The 19,937-nt window shown below is 37.9% G+C and overlaps 2 protein-coding genes across 2 annotated transcripts; one reads left to right on the forward strand and one right to left on the reverse strand.

The window, feature by feature from the left end:
• The first annotated feature begins 7,137 nt into the window (after positions 1–7,137).
• On the forward strand, positions 7,138–8,118 carry LOC113344168 (protein DETOXIFICATION 33-like). Its single transcript, XM_026588186.1, has 2 exons — positions 7,138–7,556; positions 7,689–8,118. The coding sequence occupies exons 1-2, from the start codon at positions 7,290–7,292 to the stop codon at positions 8,055–8,057; spliced, it is 636 nt and encodes a 211-aa protein (XP_026443971.1). The 5' UTR covers positions 7,138–7,289; the 3' UTR covers positions 8,058–8,118.
• An 11,292-nt stretch (positions 8,119–19,410) lies between these two features.
• Positions 19,411–19,937, reverse strand: LOC113344226. The gene is made up of 2 exons (XM_026588231.1): positions 19,560–19,937; positions 19,411–19,449 (listed from the first exon to the last, which is right to left on the reverse strand). Exons 1-2 carry the CDS (start codon positions 19,935–19,937, stop codon positions 19,411–19,413), a joined length of 417 nt encoding a protein of 138 aa, XP_026444016.1.

The raw sequence follows: 19,937 nt of genomic DNA on the forward strand, positions 1-19,937 counted from the left end.
GACGTATTATTTTCATGATTAGCACTAGTACAAAAATGGACTAGTACCAGTGCTAGTAGTCGCAGCTTCTGATGATTCCTGACCTTTTAGTACTAGTAAATTGTGTGATTAGTGTGTGTTAGGGTTTTTGGTATAATGCCTTACCCTCTTTTGAGAGATAATGGCCATATATATTATTATTGTTTTGGTCAATTAAGGAGAATATCCTGTGACCGTAAATAAGGTAGAGTATCTTCTATTACACCCCCTTAGTCTGAGCGGGAGAGGAACAAACGCTAAGACTAGAACGAAAATTAATAAACAATTGTCTTGGAAGACCCTTGGTGAAGATATCAGCGTATTGATGTTCGGAAGGAATGTGTAAGACACGAATATCACCAATACGAACCCGTTCACGAACAAAATGGATGTCAATCTCCACATGTTTTGTACGTTGATGTTGGACCGGATCACCAGACATGTAGACAGCACTCACATTGTCACAATACACTAGAGTGGCCCGTTGTAACGGCATATGCAACTCAAGAAGTAAATTCCGGAGCCAGGTTGTTTCAGCCACAGCATTAGCGACACCCCTGTATTCTGCTTCAGCACTTGAGCGAGACACCGTTGCTTGACGTTTGGAAGACCAAGAGACAAGATTGTCTCCAAGAAAAATGCAGTAACCGGATGTTGATCGGCGTGAGTCAGGACAACCCGCCCAATCAGCATCAGAATAGGCGGTAAGGCCAGAGATGTTCGAAACCGAGAGAGACAAACCATGATCAATAGTGCCCTGAAGGTATCGAATAATGCGCTTAATGGCTTGCATGTGTAGCTCCCGAGGGTCATGCATAAATAAACATACCTGCTGAACCGCATAAGAGATATCCGGTCGAGTGAAAGTGAGATATTGTAACGCTCCGGCCAGACTACGATATAAAGTAGGATCCGAAAGTGCTGGTCCAGAAGTAGCACTGAGCTTAGAGTTCGTGTCAACCGGAGTTGCTGCTGGTTTGCAGTTCGTCATGGATGCACGAGCAATGATGTCCTTTGTGTAGAGTGACTGAGATAAAAACAACCCTGAGGAAGAACGAGAAGCAGTAATACCCAAAAAATGATGTAACGGGCCAAGATCAGTCATAGAAAATTCCAGTTTCATCAGGTCGATAAACCGGGCTAGGAGAGCATCAGTAGAGGCAGTGAGTATGATGTCATCAACATATAGTAATAAGTATGCAGTTTCCCGGCCGGACCGGTAGATAAATAGAGAAGGATCACAAACACTACCCTGAAAACCACAACCTGTGATGAAAGTCGCAAACCTCTGGAACCACGCCCGAGGCGCCTGTTTGAGACCATAAAGAGATCGGCGAAGACGACAAACATAATCAGGTCGAGCAGGGTCAACAAATCCCGGAGGTTGATGCATATAAACTGTCTCAGATAAGTCCCCATGAAGGAAAGCGTTCTTAACGTCCAATTGGTGAATCGGCCAAGATTTTGATGTGGCAATGCTGAGAACGGTACGAATGGTGGCAGGCTTAATAACCGGACTGAAAGTCTCAAAACAATCAACCCCAACCTGTTGCGATTTACCATTGGCAACAAGACGGGCTTTGTATCGCTGCAATGTACCATCTGCATTAAACTTGTGACGAAATAACCACATGGAACGAATAACATGAGATCCAATAGGTCGTGGTACTAGATCCCAAGTGTTAGTTTTTAACATAGCAATAAACTCATCTCGCATGGCCTTGGTCCAGTTGGGATCCCTAAGAGCATAAAGGTGAGATTTTGGCAAGTTGGAGATGTGCTGTGGTGTCTGAACATTGAGGTTCAATCTGTGAATGGGACGGAAGATGCCACGAGATGCACGAGTGACAGGACGAGAGGAGTTGGCTGAAGTGCCAGGATGAGTAGAAGAAGAAGGCGTGACTGCCTGGATAGTGCAGTCAGGCGCTGAAGTGGTGCAGTCAGACGCTGTTGCAGGCATTGAAGATGGGCAGACAGGCGCTGTTGCAGGTGCTGAAGTGCTGCTGTCAGGAGCTGTGGAAGCTGACTGCTGCTGTGGGGGAATGTGGAGATGAGTAGTGCAGTCAGACGCTGTTGCAGGTGTTGAAGAGGTGCAGACAGGCGCTGTTGCAGGTGCTGAAGTGTTGCTGTCAGGAGCTGTGGAAGCTGACTGCTGCTGTGGAGGAATGTGGAGATGATGTGCTGTAGTAGAACGACGATGAGGAGGTGTGTAGAGCTGTATTGCAGGAGAAGGAGGATGTGTAGTGGCGGAAGATGGTGGAGCAACGTCAGGGCGTTGCTGTGCAGTAGAGGAAGGAATTGATGTAGCAGCGGAAGTAGGCTGGACAGTAGGATTAGAAGATGTTGGGTAACAGAAACGAAAGGGAAGGAGAGTGGAAGATGGTGTAGAGGAAGAGTCTTGACAGTTTGATGAAGTAGAGACAGTGTTCTTGAAGGGGAACACGTTTTCATCAAAGGTCACATGACGAGACAAGATGATTTTGTTAGTGGCTAAGTCGAGACATCGATAGCCACGGTGATGGGTTGGAAACCCAAGAAAAACACACTTAGTAGAACGAGGAGAAAGCTTATGAGTAGTGGTAGCGGAAAGATTGGGGTAGCAAAGACAACCAAAAGTGCGGATATGAGAGTAGGTTGGTTGACGTTGATAGAGAATGGACACCGGAGAAGAGAAATTTAGGATTTTGGAAGGAAGAATGTTGTGGAGGTAGACGGCCATGTGTAAGGAGTCGGCCCAATATTTGGGAGGGATAGATGCATGAGACATAAGTGTGCGAGTGATGTCATTGACACGACGAATCATTCGCTCAGCTTTGCCGTTTTGAGAGGAGGTATGAGGGCATGAGAAACGGAAAACTAACCCATGTTTTTGAGCAAATTCATGAAACGATGAGTTGTCGAATTCACGACCCATGTCACATTGAAAAGTTTTGATTTCACGTTCGAACTGAGTTTTGACGAAGGAACGAAATTCCAAGAACTTGGTATAAACTTGGGATTTTAATTTGAGAGGAAAGATCCATAGATAATTTGTGAAGTCGTCTAACAAGATAAGATAGTAATTAAAACCGGTCTCAACATGTAATGGTGAGGTCCATAAGTCGCTATGAATGATATCAAAGGGAGCAAAGGTAACAGAATTTGATTCAAAAAATGGCAGACGAACATGTTTACTAACTTGACAAGAATGACAAAGTTTGGTAGACTGAGTTTTATTACATTGAATGAAAGAGTTTGCACGTAAATTATCTAAGATAGCTGTCCCAGGGTGGCCGAGACGGCTGTGCCAAATGTCATGAGAGCACACGGCAAGGGATATAGGATGAGACAGAGACGATGTTGAAGGTGATACGGCAGAGGCAGTAATAGGATAAAGCTCCCCGGAACTGTTACATCGAAGGAGAATCTTCCTCGAATGCAAATCCTTCACAGAAAAACCAGACGGATCAAATTCAACAGACACATGATTATCAGTGGTGAATTTACGAACAGAAACCAAGTTTTTGATTATGTCGGGAGCAACAAGAGTATCTTTGAGTTTTAGGGTGCGGGACGGAATATCTATGAACTTGGTACCGGAGGCAGTGACTGGAATACTGTGACCATTGCCAACTAAGATGGAATGAATATTACTAGTGTTAAAAACAGTATTCAAAGTACCTGAATCCGCAGTGAGATGCGATGTAGCACCGGTATCCATATAGAAAGCATCGTCAGGTGAGTATAAACTCATGGAGCTGTATGCTTCGGCAATGTCGCTTGGTTGAAGATATTCCGTGGATGGAGTAAAGTATGCCTGTGCACGTCCAACGCCAGATGTGCGACCGCGTGACTGACCAGAACGGCCACGGCCGTGGAAGGAACCGCGGCTGGAAGGTTGCTGCCAATGTGTTGCCGGAGGTGCTGTAGGATATGGACAAGGTGGTACTGCCCATTGTGGTGCACCGTAGAGCTGATAAGGGGACGGAGGTGTTGGCAGCAAGGGTGGTTCGGTGGCTGGTGCAGATGAACGATGACCACCACGTCTGGCATGACCACCACGCTGTGAGCGCTGATTGTTACGCTCTGTGGTTGGAGCTGCAGCTGCAAGAGCCGTAGGTGCAGACTGTGATTGCTGTTGAGAGCGTCGAATCTCTTCGGTACGCAGCTGGGATCGAGCGGTATCAAACGTCGGCATTGATTGTTGGATAAAAGAGGCTACCGTGTTGTATTCCTCCGGAAGGCCATTGACAAGTTGGATCACAAGGCGTTTGTCATCCATGGGAAAGTCAAGATCAAGTAATCGATCGGACAGGGATTTTAGCTTATCGCAGTAATCATCAATATTATTGCAATCAATAAACTTAAGATTGACAAACTTACGTTCAAGAGTCGCGGCGCGGTTACCTTTGTTGTCTTGAAAGAGTTTCTTAAGATGATCCCAAAGCTCTTTAGCAGTTTTGCCAGATTTGAGGACGGTAAGCATTAAATCCTTGGCCATGGTGGAGAACATCCACTGTCGACAGAGAGCGTCGAGTTGGAGCACGGTGTCGGCGTCAACATCTGCAGGGGGTTTGTCTTCATTGATGAGAAAAAGAAGGCGATGAGCTTGAAGATGGAGTTCAAACAGAAAAACCCAAGATGAGTATTCGTCCTGTTTGATGTCTAGGATAATGGGGATTAGGGTTTTGATGTTGTTGATAGCAAACGCCGGATGGATTGTCTTTTTATCTCCTGCCATTGTTGATTTTGGTGAAGAAGGTGAAGAAGAAGAAGAAGAAGAGGATCGGCTATTAGGTCGATACCATGTTAGGGTTTTTGGTATAATGCCTTACCCTCTTTTGAGAGATAATGGCCATATATATTATTATTGTTTTGGTCAATTAAGGAGAATATCCTGTGACCGTAAATAAGGTAGAGTATCTTCTATTAGTGTGCTTATGTGAATCTTCCACTGACATATGGAGCTGGAATCAGCGCTGATCCTAAGTTGGGTTATTTGTGAACTGAGGTCTTATATACTACTCTTTACTATCGTTTATTTATTTGTTTGTTTATTATAATCTAAGGCCCAGAGGGCTACAGATCTGCCTCAACCGTTGGCAATAACCAAACTGGAGGACGAGACTAGCAGAAACAAGTATCTATGCCTATGTATATGGTTTGTGATTTGTTGGTGCTAAAACTCTAATTAGTGATCTGGATGAGTGTTATAATGGTGATACCTCTAATTAATTGTTGTTAACTATAAAAACATTATGTTTTACTTCAACCTTGCTCCTTGACACGCTGGATAGCAGCTATCAGCGATTCCTGAAGTAGCTAACATAGTGGCAGAGACCCTTTATATTCCCTCAGTTACAATTTAGATGCGGTTTTGGAGTTTTCACGTAGATTAGAAAAAAGAGATTAAAGTGAAAAAGGGGAGTATGAGTTAACATGATTTTACATGCATATTAAGAAAATAATGAAAAAATAAATAAATTTCATATATGTTCTGAATAATATTTTCTATAAAATTTAACTTGATTGTTAAGGTTGAAATGCAGTGAACTCGATATTGGTATAATAATTTCTTTTGCCTTACTTTTTTCAACTTAAAAGTTAATCCTGAGTTTAGAGAGGTGTGTACATATGGCTGGTTGTTGCCAAAAAAGGTACGCATAATTTGGTATTATAATATGGGCCCTTCACATAAAAAGGTTATGTTTTCTTTGCATATTATCAAGCATTTCAAGGGTACATATTGTACATGAATGTTCGTTTTTACTCCAAAATGAATGGAAAATTCTGAAAGAAATATTTCCCGGACCGCTATATATGTTGTAAATATACGTATACACCATGTTTGGAGAGACATAAATTTCGCAGCCTCATTAACTTTTTTACACGCCTTGAGAACCCTCAAGCTCCTTCTATCCCCCGAGACAAGAATTTGGAAAAGAACTTATTTAACATGTCATAAACCTTCTGCTCATCCCTCCTTTTGTTATTTGAGACTGCGCGCTGGTTTTCAGGTGCATTAGTTGGCCTCTTAAACAAAACTCCTCCCCTTAAAGTATTAGCATGCTAGAAAGGAAGAAACCAAAATATACGAAACAGTGACTTTTGATGCCCCAATAGCATATTTGTGCCGCCAATTGACCGTATCGTTTTGCTTCTTTATGGCTATTGGCTCTTTCAAGCACTGTAAATAAATCTAATACACTGAAGATGCATCAACCATAAATTCAATATTGCATTGTTTAATCGAACCAAAATGTACCTAAAGCACTTTTTGATGCACATCACTTTTGATACATGAAAGTGATTGCATACACACATCACTTTTGATACATGAAAGGAATTGCACATCTAGATTTGCTATTGCATTTTCGGAAAGCATTGTGCATAATGTCCAATGAAGTGCTACTACTGTAAAAAGTTTCTTTTTTCATGATTTGAAATGGATAAAGCCGGAGAAATTCTTTATTTATTTAAAAGGAGATAGGTGCTATAAACTCTCAATTTCCACGATTATAATAGTGGAAAGATGCTATCTTGCGGTGGTATGTGGGTTGATATTGTGATTTATATAGATTTGCTGGGGGTCAGGAATTTGTTTTCGGGGTCGAGAGATATGTGGTCATTGTTGCACTTGCGTTTGTAGCGATAAGTCGTCAACCAATGAGATGGGACTAGAGCCAACTTGTGGTTTATAGACTGCATTAACAATGAACAGTTGGCCGGGACTGATGACAGTTAGGTATTATTAGATACTCAACGGAGGTTCATGGATTGAACTTCACAACTTTGGAACTCTCATCGTTGTTCTTGGATTGAACTTAATAAAAGAAAAGAAAAACAGAAACATGAGAGGACTTAAATCTAGAAACAAAAAAAGATGAAAAAATCAGTAAAGAAAAAAGGGCTCCATTAACAACCGTGCAAGAAAGAAAAACTACTTCTTCAATCTTTAAACGATACAATGGTGGGCACACACTGTTCTCGATTCTGCTGTTCCTAGCTTGGCCTGCTGCATCTTTAAATTATATTTTTCCTTACACACGGACAAGTGACTAGTCTAAGAAAGTGGTCCATTTAAACTATGACCTTTATAAGCCTGCCAAAATGCAGACAACTACAAGTCACCAGAGCTTAACTACAAGTCACCAGAGCTTAAGATTTTCAATAACGTAGATCAAATTATCTTCACGAGCTTCTCCTCTCTAGAGCCCAGCAATCATATATAGGTACTCTAATTTACAAACCATTGAGGGAATTTTAAACAAAAAACAAGAAAGAAGAACATTATGGGCAACGAGGATTTGAAGAATCCGTTGCTACATGGTGAAGAACCGGATATAGACGAAATCAAGAATTTTGGTCAATTCTGTAAGGAAGCTAAGGTCGAGAACAGAAAGCTATGGAGCTTAGCTGCGCCTGCCATCTTTACTTACGTCGTTCAATACTCACTTGGAGGATTGACACAAGTGTTTGCCGGACATCTTACTACGCTTGAACTCGATGCTTTTTCTACTGAGAACATGGTCATTGCAGGACTCGCTTTCGGAATTATGGTATGTTTCTGATTATTTGAAACCAATATACATATAGATAGAATGCATTCATTTTACATTTTTTAATTACTAGCCCAATTCGAGGGTCAGACATGTCACCCGTGATATATGATCAATATTTGGATGTTGCAGCTAGGGATGGGGAGTGCATTAGAAACCTTATGTGGTCAAGCATTTGGAGCAGGAAAATTACATATGTTAGGAGTGTATATGCAACGTTCATGGATCATACTCAATACAATGTGTTTATGTATATTACCGCTCTACATTTGGGCAGAACCGATCTTGAAATTCTTTGGACAAAATGACGAAATTGCGGCCCTAGCTGGGAGGTTTTCGCTATACATGATTCCTCAATTGTTTGCGTATGGCTTTAATTTTCCAATACAAAAATTCTTACAATCACAAAGCAAAATTAAGACCATGGCTTGGGTATCTGCAGCAACAGTTGTTTTCCATTTAGGGTTTAAGGTTTCCTTATTAGACAACAGCCAATTGTAAGCTTCCTTAGCAGTCACGTCACCAAACTTACTAGGCTGCCATACTAAAGAGTCTTGAGCAAAAGGAGAAACTTGAATATCAATAGACTGAATAGATTTTTGCACATAAGATGGGAGATCATTATCACATAATGACAAGTTCTAACATGGACCATTTTTATCTATCACATCTTTAACCAGGAGATTATGATCAATTCGATCATGATCAGTAACTATAGAACTAAGAGGTAATTTTTCAACCTGTGGATCATTCCAGAAGTTAATTTTTTCCCCATTACCAATACACCAACGCAAGGATTCTATGAGGATGTCACGACCCTGCAAAATACTTTTCCAACAGAGAGAGTTAGAAGGATATGATAAACAAGTCCAAAAAGTACTATTCCTGTGATATTTGGCTTTAAATAAACGGGAAATAACAGACTCTGGCTGAGAATGAATTCTCCATGCCATTCTAGCCAACAAAGCCAAATTATTCAAGTGAAGATCCCTAATACCTAATCCTCCGTTTTCAACAGGCTGACAAACCGTGTCCCATCCTATAATGTGTAACTTCTTCTCGCCATTTCTATGCTGCCAAAGAAACTCCCTTTTATACCTGCTCAAAAGCTTAGAGCCTGTTTGGTATAGTTTTTAAAAACAGTTTTCTGTTTTTGAAAATAGAGAAAACAGAAAAGAAGAGAAAACGCGTTTGGTAGGGACATTTTCAGAAAAATGTTTTCCATTTGTTTTCTGTTTTTGAAAACAAAAAAAAGGGAAAAAAATGAAAACAACAAATTATTGTTTTCTCTTTTTTCTTTTTTTGTTCCTTCTTCTTTTTTTCAGAACAAAGTAAGAGATCGGGGGAATGACTGCAAGTGAGTCATGGTCAGTATCACTATATCTTAGACTAGTCTTTACATTTGATCTGATTTAGTTGATTTTTCTTGGTTTTCAAAAACAGTTTTTATCCTACCAAACAATTTTTAGAAAATGAAAACAAAGAAAAAAGGGTATGTTTTTAAAACAACAAAAAATTATTTTTGAAAACTGTTTTTAAAAACTATACCAAACAGGCTCTTAGTAATTTTCAAAGGAAATTTCAATACAGTCGTAAGGTGATTAGAAACTAGATCCAAAGAAGCTTTAAGTAAAGTAGTTCTACTAGCAAAATTTAAAGAGGTGGATTTCCAACCCTGCATACGATTAACAAATTTATCAGTAAGGTCAGAAAAAGTAGAAGCAATGACTCTACCTCATTGAACTAGTACTCCCAAATATTTTCCAGGGTCCCCTTGATGATTAACCTTAAGGCAATTAGTAAAATGCCTAATGAGGCTCTTATGGATGTCAGGAGTTAACATAAGGATCGATTTAGTCTGATTTATGAGCTGACCAGACCACTGACAATAGTGCTGCAAAATAGAAGTTATATTCTCCGCATTAGACTTAGTATCCTGCAAGTAGATGATACTATCATCCGCATAGAAATAATGAGTAATCTTAGGAGCGGAAGACACAATCGAAAAAGGCTTGAGAGTACCTAGGTTAACACCTTTATCTATTAAGCGAGTTAAAGTTTCAAGGATTAAAATAAACAATAGGGAGATAAAGGATCCCCTGTCTAATACCATTGCCAGGAAAAATGGGTGGACTAGGAGACCCATTAACTAAAATTTCAAAAGAAACCGTTTTGATACATTAAGGAACCCACCTAATCCATTGTGAACTGAAACCAAGACAATTGAATATACTTAACAAGAAATTTTAGTTAAGTCTATCATAGCCTTATCAACATCTAATTTCAATGCCATCCACCCCTTTAAGCCTTTCTTCTTTTTCCGGTAAGAGCGGAAAATTTCATTGTTCAAAAGAATAGCATCAAAAATAGAACTATTAGGAACAATCGCATGTTGACAAGGACTTATGATGCGGTCCAAAAAAAGGCGCAACCTATTAGCTAAAAATTTTGTAATGATTTTCAGAGAAAAATTGCATAAGCTAATTGTCCTATACTCCTTAATGTTAATGGGGGATTTTCTATTGAGCATTAAAACAATATAGGTGCAGTTTAGCTCAGAATGAAGACAACCATCAGTGAGTAAAGACTTCACCGTAGATATAATACTAGGGCCAACGATGTGCCAATATTTTCTACAAAAGAAGCCTTGCAAACCATCAGGCCCCGGAGCCTTCATGGGACCCATCTGATTAATGGCACAACGAATTTCAGATTCAGTCACAGGTCTAGTTAAAGCCTGATTATCTTCAGGGGGTGTCAACACCACCAACTTTTTCTTAAGAAACTTGTATGGACAAACTTAAAAACAAATCCGAAAGTTCAGCTTAATGAAACTCAATCAAGGAATAGTATTTAGAGTTATAACTCTTTCTCACACGACCATAAAGTTTAAAGAGACAAGTCCGAGAACCTGATTCACGTGTGAGAATACTTGGTGATTCCAAAGATCAATTTCCAAGTATCAATCAAGTCGTATGCAATAAACAAGGATGGATGTATCTACTTGGATTGATTAACGTACAACCTGTGATATTTCAATTATAAAGATAAACAATATAATGCGGAAAAAGAAATAACATGGACACCAAAAATTTTGTTAACGAGGAAACCGAAAATGAAAAAAAACCATGGGACCTAGTCCATAGTGAACACCAAACTGTATTAAGCCGCTACAGAAACTAACATAATACCAATGAACTTCCGACTGGAATGTAGTTGAGACCGAATTAAATCCTCACGGAAATTCAGTTACAGTCGCGCTCCTTATGCCTCTTGAATCCCAGCGGTAGTCCGCTCAATTGATTCCCTTAGCTGACGTCCTTTACAACCTCAACTCAATTGAAGACTTTAAATCAATCTGCCTGCCTCAGATAAGCCTATATGGTGATTTTTTTTTTTGATCGTAGATCAAGGTGAGACTGGAAATCGATAGCAATAGACAAATTAAGTCAAGCTAACCTCAAAATCTGGACTTATGACTCCCAAAGAGTAGCCTAGATTATTGTTCACCTCACAAGTATTTAATTTTTTGAATCAAAAAAGTCTGAGACGAAGATATCTTTGATGATTCCTATAAGGATACGCGGGCTCGTCAACGCTAATTATCCGGTCAAGAGACGATATAGCCGCTAATGACTCGATTAGTTAATACGGTCTTTAATTTATAGTTGATATAACAATAATTTAGATACGAAACTAGTACCGTTGGATAAATCTCGAAATCCATTTCTTCTTTTGCTTCTTCTTCTCTCTGTCGAACATGGTACATAGAATTTTGGCATAATGAAATGTACATTTATTTTCTTGACATAAAGAAAAAGGTGTCCGGTGTCCTAGAGAATTGTAATAGAGTCGCTTGAATAAATGTACTAGAGTCAACTTTGTTTAGGTTAGAATAGAAAGTCTAGGAATGTTGAGACATACAAGTATTACCTTGAAGGCCTGAAAATCATGTAGATGTATCGACTACAATGAAGACATCATCCTTCCACTTGGGGTTAGTAATACTGACTTGAATTATTTCCATTCATATCGTTTCTTTCATGTCGTTTAAATTGAAAACATAACATGCGAGGTTATTCAATACTCTACTATTAGACTTGGTCATTTGATTATGATCAAAGTGACAAGGATTAATGTTAAATTATGAAGTATAATTCTTATCTTTTGAATTTTCTGAATGTTATATCGACATAATCTATGCAATTAGGAAACTATGTTTAATTACATATGTTAAAAGGAAGTACATATACGAAACAAGGAAATCAATAGGCGTTTTGGTCCGGTTTTCATTGAAGATCTATTGGATGACCAATTCGAACTTAGGTAATAATTTTGGTAGAACCGATATGAAGTTATGTTGAGAGCTATGGTAGAACTGATCTTTACCTAGTTCTGTATATGCGTTCGGTAGAACCGATCTTAACTATTGTTAGGAGTCACGGTAGAACCGATCCTTACTTATATTGATATAGCTGGTAGAACCGATCCTAGATTTTGTTGGGAGTCATGGTAGAAACGATTACCTATATTTGGTGACTTGATATAACCGATCTTAACTTATATTAAGAGTCATGGTATAACCGGTCCCGAGAGAAAAAACGATCCTGTATATTCATATATTACTTTACGATTTTGTGTGAGTATGGAATTTGGGTTGCTAAATTGGAAATTTCCAGATGTTGACATATTCTGGACGTGAATACAAATCTTATCTTGTATTGTCCACAGATATTCCTTGATACTCAAGGTGATCCCAATCCGATATATTGTGAATCTTTGAATCAATATTTTCGATTTTCCAGCAAATCAAAAGATATCTCTTGGAAATTTATAGTAGTTATGTGCTAAACTAATATTAGATATTTTCTAATGAGAATTTTCGGAATTACAGGTAGGATATTAGTTGGAAATATAAAAATCGAAATTAGGTACTTATTGCATATCTTGAGAATATTTTCGGTTTTGGAATTTCCTTGTTGTCCAAACAACCTTAGTCTATAAATAGTTGAGTTTGCACTTCTTGCGAACTATCCTAAGATCCAGGAAAACTTCATTCATGTTGTTTGTGGTAGAGCCGTCTATCCGGAGAGGAATTACCCTAATTAGGAGAAATCTCTTATACCACTCGTTTACATTTTTTTTTGGGAATCAAGAAGCTCTGCGATTACCGCTGGTGGTAAACTATATACTTGCATTGTTATTTTAGTTTTCGATTATTGATTTGATTGACTAGCGGTTTCTGAAACTTTGATTGCACCTAGTTTGATTGAGAGCCTTCTCTTCTGACATAAGGGTCACTCAAACTAGATCAAATTATAGAAGGGATCATTAGAATTGTTGTTAGATCTAAAGACAATCTTATGGATTCGATCATATCAGAATTCGATAGTCGTGAATCTGAATATAAGTTATTGATTTTGATTGATCTTACCAGACAAAGGAGTTTACTTATTCAAACGAAAGATCCTTTTACATAACTCAACGAATCTTTTTATAAAAGATTATTGGAGAACTTACCAAACAACTTTGTTCTTTTACTGTTTGGAAGACGATCAAAAGGAGTTGAGTGCTTAAGACTTTACATCGGTAAAGCAACTAGAGATAATGATTTGATGTCTTGGGATGCACATGCGTGACCAGTAGATCGTAGACGCATGAATACTGAAGGAACTAAGTAACTAGGAGTAGATTACTTGGTATCAACGATACAAAGTTGGCGTTGTGCTTTGTATAGCGGCTTAAGTTTGAGAGTATTCAAAGATGGACTAGGTCACAGAGTTTTTCTGTATATGCGATTTCCTCGTTAACAAAATCTTGTTGTGTCATTTACTTTACTTCCGCATTATAGTTATTGAATTATAATAATGTAAATTGCACTTGTTTGTTATCAAGTGAATACCTAGTTGTTGTATTATCTCGACTTTACCCATAAACGATCACGCTTGGTATCAGACTTATAGGTTGAAACGGAAGAACGTGATGTATCTGGAAACCCTCGTCACTCCAAGTATTAACTTCTTAATCTTTTCCTTATAATTACTATATTTGATGGTTGTTTCTAATGGTGCTATTAACAACTAATCAAGTTTTGTTATTCATTGAAATATTTTTAATTAAAGTGCTGAACTTAAAGATTCATCAAAATAAAACCAAGAAGTTATGGAGATTTTATACTGATATACTCACATTTTGAAAATTGAGGATACAAGTGTCTTTTGTATTTATATAATTTCCACTTCTCTTAAAGTGTTTGATCAACTAATTTAAACTAGTTTTCATGCCGAGTTAGACTTTGCAGATAGATTTTGAAACTTACGAAGGTTAATGTTGTTGAAGGTGGTGGAGGAAGAGAACGAAGAAATGATCAGGGATGACACACGAATTTAAAAATTGAAAAATATGAAACACAAGCATCGTAATTGGCAACTTTTCCATTTTGGGTAATTATTAAGAAAAACAGTTTTGTGCCAACACTAGCAACACCAGAATACCAGACAGGTTCCATCTTAAATAGATTTTGTTTAGAAGTTTTCGATTTTTGGAATTATCACATGAAAAGACTTGAAATGTACACCAAATTTTGCTACCATTTTCGGCAATCTTACACATTCATTAAGCAATGATTTTGCATTCAACTGTTAGGAATCGATCAAAAACGCAACGGAAATTGGTTTAAAAATTTTCTATCAAACCCCTTATTTCATAGATGTTAATAAGAGCAAAGAGGGATTAGAGATTTTGTGTACCTTTCCTTTTGCTAATCCAAATCTCCAAGAAGAACAAAAAAATCCACTTTTAGCTTTATCTCCAAAACCACCCTAAAGGAAGGAAGAAGAACAAGTCCTATAGCTTTGTTTCTAAACACCAAACTCCAATTGATTACCACCAACAACTTTGTTCACTTGATTCAAACCAAACTACTTTTGATCTGTTTGTACTTTCACTAACAATCACCGTGATTCTAAAGCACCGACTGTATCCTTGAAGAAGAGAATGTAAAACAAGTTTCTATAGCTTTTGGGAATAAAAGCTCGTATTGTTTTTGCTTAGGAAAATAAGACAAAAGACAATTGCTGCCACAAAACTAGAAAGACACGTAGGTTGGTTTTGGACTTTCTTCCAAAATCCTTAATTGTATAGGGAAGAGAAAATAAGAAGACACAGCTTTCTTAGCTTTTTCGGTAGTTCTAGCCTTGATTGCTTGCTCCCCTTATATAGTTTTCATTCTAGGAGTTGTCCCTCTTATTTTCAAATACCTTTTCCAAATACAATTAGGTGTTTTGGGATACAAACAATTTTAGCTTTTCTTAACCGTACAGGACTCTATGTGTCTCACACAATTCCAAATACGATTAGGAAATTACAAGTCATTCCACCAAAGACTTGTAATTGACAAACACTCTAAAATTGTCTGTTTTAATAAAAGTAAAACCCTTCCTTTACTTTGTTACAATAAGTCCCTCCGTGAATACTGGTATTCATAAATTCTCATAGTCGTGTAAAAATTACACATCAGCTCCCTATGCAGAATTTATATTTGGTCCTTGATGCGCTTTTTACATTATTTTTCTAATAATCACTTAAAAAATTCAAGTGCCCACTGGCCAGTCTAGAATAATAATTCCCGCACAATAATCCAAGGGAATAGACATCGAGACGGATACCATATTGAATATGTATATTCTTACTGCGTACTAACGACTATCCATCTTACCCAGATATTGGATCCAAAAATGACCTCACTGCTTGGTAAGACAAGATGCCCGGAAATACACGTAGGGTATATACATATTCTCAGGATTAAGAACTTATGTAAAGTAGTAACTTAGATCTATTCACAAGCTGATAAATTACGAACAGAAATAACCGACCGGTTCGACATAATCCAATTACATCAACCTGCTAGATTTAGAAGTCTCCACTTCTATGATGAGATTTATCATAATACGTACGTAATAATCATAGCAAGTTATAATCTAATCAATAAAAATGATTCACATAGATTACAAACTAAAATGTCACCAATATATTATATCTCCCACTGTATAAATTAAAACTAATATATTCGACCATATCTCACAAAGCATGTTTAAAGTGAATTGTTAAATAATATTTAAAATGTAATGTCAAACTATTGTTTTTGGGCATAACCCCAACAATCTCCCACTTGCACGAAAACAATAAAAAATCAGTTTTGACTCCCATCCCATCAACATGAGAATCAAACGCCTTTTGTGTCAAGGCTTTGGTAATGGGATCTGCCAAATTCTGCGCTGAGGCTATCTTAGTGACAACTACTTCGCCTTTCTTTGACATGTCTCCAATAATATGATACTTTCTTTGAATGTGCTTGTTCTTAGAGTGGTGTCTAGGTTCTTCACAATTAGCTACATCACCACTATTATCAAAAAAAATAATAATAATAAGTGGTATAGATGCAGGAACCACTGTAAGACTAGTTAGAAAATTCTTTAGCTGCTTCGCAAGCCGCTATATATTCAGCTTCAGTAGTAGAGTCAGCAATACATTTTTGCTTGACAGTTCTCCAACTAACGGCTGCTCCACCTAATGTGAACACATATCCTGAAGTTGACTTTCTCTTATCCTCATCTGATTGAAAATCAGAATCAGCATAACCAAGAGGTACCAATTCTTCGGATCCGTAAACCAACATATGATCTCTAGTTCTCCTGAGATACTTTAGAATATGTTTTACGGCAATCCAATGTTCCCTTCCTGGACTGGATTGGAACCGACTGACCATCCCAACTGCATAACAAATTTCTGGCCTAGTACATAGCATAGCATACATGAGAGTGCCTACATCCGAAGCATAATGAACATTACTCATTTCTTGCATTTCCTCTGATGTCTTGGGACAAAGAGTCTTTATAAGCTTAATGCCATGTCTATAGGGTAAGAAACCTTTCTTTGAGTTTTGCATAGCAAATCTCTCCAGCAATTTGTCAATGTAAGTGGCTTGGTATAAGCCAATCATTCTAGCATTTCGATTTCTGAGAATTTTAATGCCTAGAATGTAACTGGCCTCTCCCAAGTCTTTCATTCTAAAGTGATTGGACAACCATAGCTTTACTGACGATAATGCTCCTACATCATTTCCAATGAGTAATATATCATCTACATACAATACCAAAAACATCACCATGTTTCCTTGAGTCTTCTTGTAAACACACGGTTCATCAAGATTTTGCTCAAAACCCATAGATTTAATGGCCTCATCAAATCTAATATTCCAGCTTCGAGATGCTTGCTTAAGTCCTTAAATATACTTATGCAACTTGCATACTTTATGCTCATGGCCTTTAATTACATATCCCTCTGGTTGGATCATGTAAATGTCCTCTTCAAGATTGCCTTTCAGAAAGGCAGTCTTGACGTCCATCTGCCAAATCTCATAGTCAAAATGAGATGCAATGGACAAAGAGTATTCTAATGGACTTAAGCATTGCTACTGGCGAAAAAGTATCCTCGTAATCGATTCCCTCTTTCTGAGTGTACCCTTTTTCCACCAACCTAGCTTTAAGGGTTTCAACCTTACCATCTGGTCCTCTTTTCTTCTTGTAAATCCATTTACACCCAATAGGTTTAATATTAGGTGGTAGATCTACAATACTCCAGACTCCATTAGAATGGATGGATTCTATTTCAGTATCCATACCGGACAACCATTTTCTCGATTCAGGGTCATTTACTTCCTTGTTGTAACTAGTAGGATCCGAATCCTGCTCATCTAGGATAACTTGAAAATTTTCTCCAAAGAACTGAGCATACTTAGGATTTCGTCTCCTTGGTCTAGTACTACGAAGAGGCTGATTTGGTTGAGCAACAACTATATGTTCAACTTGTTGTTCCGGTTGTCCTACAACTAGCGGTTGAACTTGTGGTTCAACTTCATGTTGAGGATGTACTACTTCTTCATCCATATGAAGAACCGGATCTACTAATGGTTCATCAAATATCGGAGGATACTGCTGAACTATTGGTTGTTGCACAACTACTGGTGTATTTGTATGTGTATTATTACTAGCTTGTTCACAGAATTCAGGAATATCAAAGGAAGTTAGTCGCAAATTTGAAGCAGTTTTGTTAGACACTTCATTGTTTACTAGAAGTGAACTAGAAGTAATACTAACTCCCACTGAACCATTTTCACACAACTCTTCAAGCACAACTTTACTTCGAGGCTTATAGTCCATCATATAATCGTCTTCGAGAAATATTGCATTAGTACTTACTACCAACTTTTTCTCTTTCGAATTATAAAATAGACCAGCTGTAGTACCTTTTGGGTATCCTACAAACAAGCAAACTTTTGACCTTGATTCTAGTTTACTAAACTTTCCTTTTAGCACATGTGCAGGACAACCCCAAATTCTTAAATGTCGTAGACTTGGCTTACGCCCAGACCACAGCTCCCTGGGTGTGTTAGGAACTGCCTTACTAGGTACCAAATTCAGAATATATGCTGCTGTTTCTAAGGATAATCCCCAAAAAGATATAGGTAATGTAATATAACTCATCATGGACCTTACCATCTCTAGTAAAGTTATATTCCTTCTCTCTGCCACACCATTTTGTTGTGGTGTTCCAGGTGCAGTCAACTGGGATACAATCCCATGTTCTACTAAGTATGCACCAAACAGAGTTGAAAGATACTCGCCACCTCGATCTGATCTAATGGCTTTCAATTTCTTTCCTATTTGGTTTTCGACCTCTGCCTTGTATTCTTTGAACTTTTCAAAAGAATCAGACTTATGATGCATAAGGTAGATGTAGCCATATCTAGAATAATCATCAGTGAAAGTGATGAAATACTCATAGCCACCTCTAGCTCTAACATTCATCGGTCCACATACATCAGTGTGTACTAATTCTAATACTTCATAGGCTTTAACACCTTTCCCTGTAAATTGTCTCTTGCTCATTTTACCTTCCAAACAGGACTCACAAACTGACCATGGTTCAATTTCTAACGAATCCAGAGATCCATTTTGAACCAAACGTTTGATCATGTTAAGGTTGATATGACCAAGCCTTAGATGCCATAAGTATGTAGCATTAGTAGAAGGACTTTTCCTTTTAAGAGTGATAACAGATGATATACATTCATTATTTAAAACACAAGGAACAATAGGAGAAATAAGATATAAACCATGCGCCAACACACCAGTAAAAATAACAAAACTGTCTTTAATTATTAAAACCTTAAAAGAATCAAATTTAATTGTCAAACCATCTCTAATGAGACAAGACACTGAAATTAAATTCCGCCTAATGTCTGGCACATATAAACAATCTTTCAAAACTAAAACCTTATTCTCATTGTTACTATTACTACTAAGACGAACTCTTCCTACGGCTACGGCAGCAACTCTTTCATTCGAACCTAGGCTCAGATAAATTTCTCCTTTACTTAGTTGTCTGGTTATCTGAAACCCCTGAAATGAATTGCATACATGCTTAGTGGCTCCAAAATCTATACACCAACTGTTTTATGTATAAGTGGAAACATTTGCCTCAACAACTAAAGATTCAAAATTACCTTCTGATTTCTTCTTAGCTAAGTACTCCGTGCAGTTGCGCTTCCAATGACCAGGCTTGTTGCAGTGGAAACACTTTCCTTTGCAACACTTTCTCCCTTGTTCTTTTTAACACCCAAAGCATGGTTGCTGAAGGAGTTGTTTTTTGACCTTTCTTCTTAGGATTCTTTCGCTTAGGTTTGCGCTTAGAATCCTCCGCTAAGTTAACACTTCCAGTTGCCTTTTTATTGTGCAAAATTCCTTCCGCAGTTTGCAATTGGTTAAGTAACTCGGGAAGAGTTAAAACCATCTTATTCATTTTGACATTCAACTTGAAATGTGCAAACGAACTGGGAAGGGAATTAAGAACAATGTCAACTTTCATATTAGCATCGATAGTTGACCCAAGGGTATCCAATTCGTTAAACAGAGATATCATGAGAATGACGTGCTCACGAACTGGAGTTCCTTCTTGCATCTTAGTGTTCATTAGATTTTTAGTAGCTTCCGCTTTGGTGGGACGATTGTGTTCAAAAAACATCTCTTTTAGACCATTAATGATCTCAGCAGCTTTCTCAAAGCCCTCATATTGGTGATGCAATACATTGGAAATAGAAACCATGATATAGCACTTGGCCATATCATTAGCCTTTTTCCACCTTGCATGCTCACCTACTGTGGTTTCAGGTTCAGGGAGTATAGGTTCTGGATCACTAAGAACAAACTTGTAATCTTGTACAGTGAGTATAATATCCAAGTTTCTTTTCCAATCAACATAGTTGGGACTGGTTAATTGGTTTTCTTTCAAGATAATCTGTAAGGGACTGAGGCTCGACAT

This window comes from Papaver somniferum, unplaced genomic scaffold (assembly GCF_003573695.1).
Source record: "Papaver somniferum cultivar HN1 unplaced genomic scaffold, ASM357369v1 unplaced-scaffold_75, whole genome shotgun sequence".
Classification (NCBI taxonomy): domain Eukaryota; kingdom Viridiplantae; phylum Streptophyta; class Magnoliopsida; order Ranunculales; family Papaveraceae; genus Papaver; species Papaver somniferum.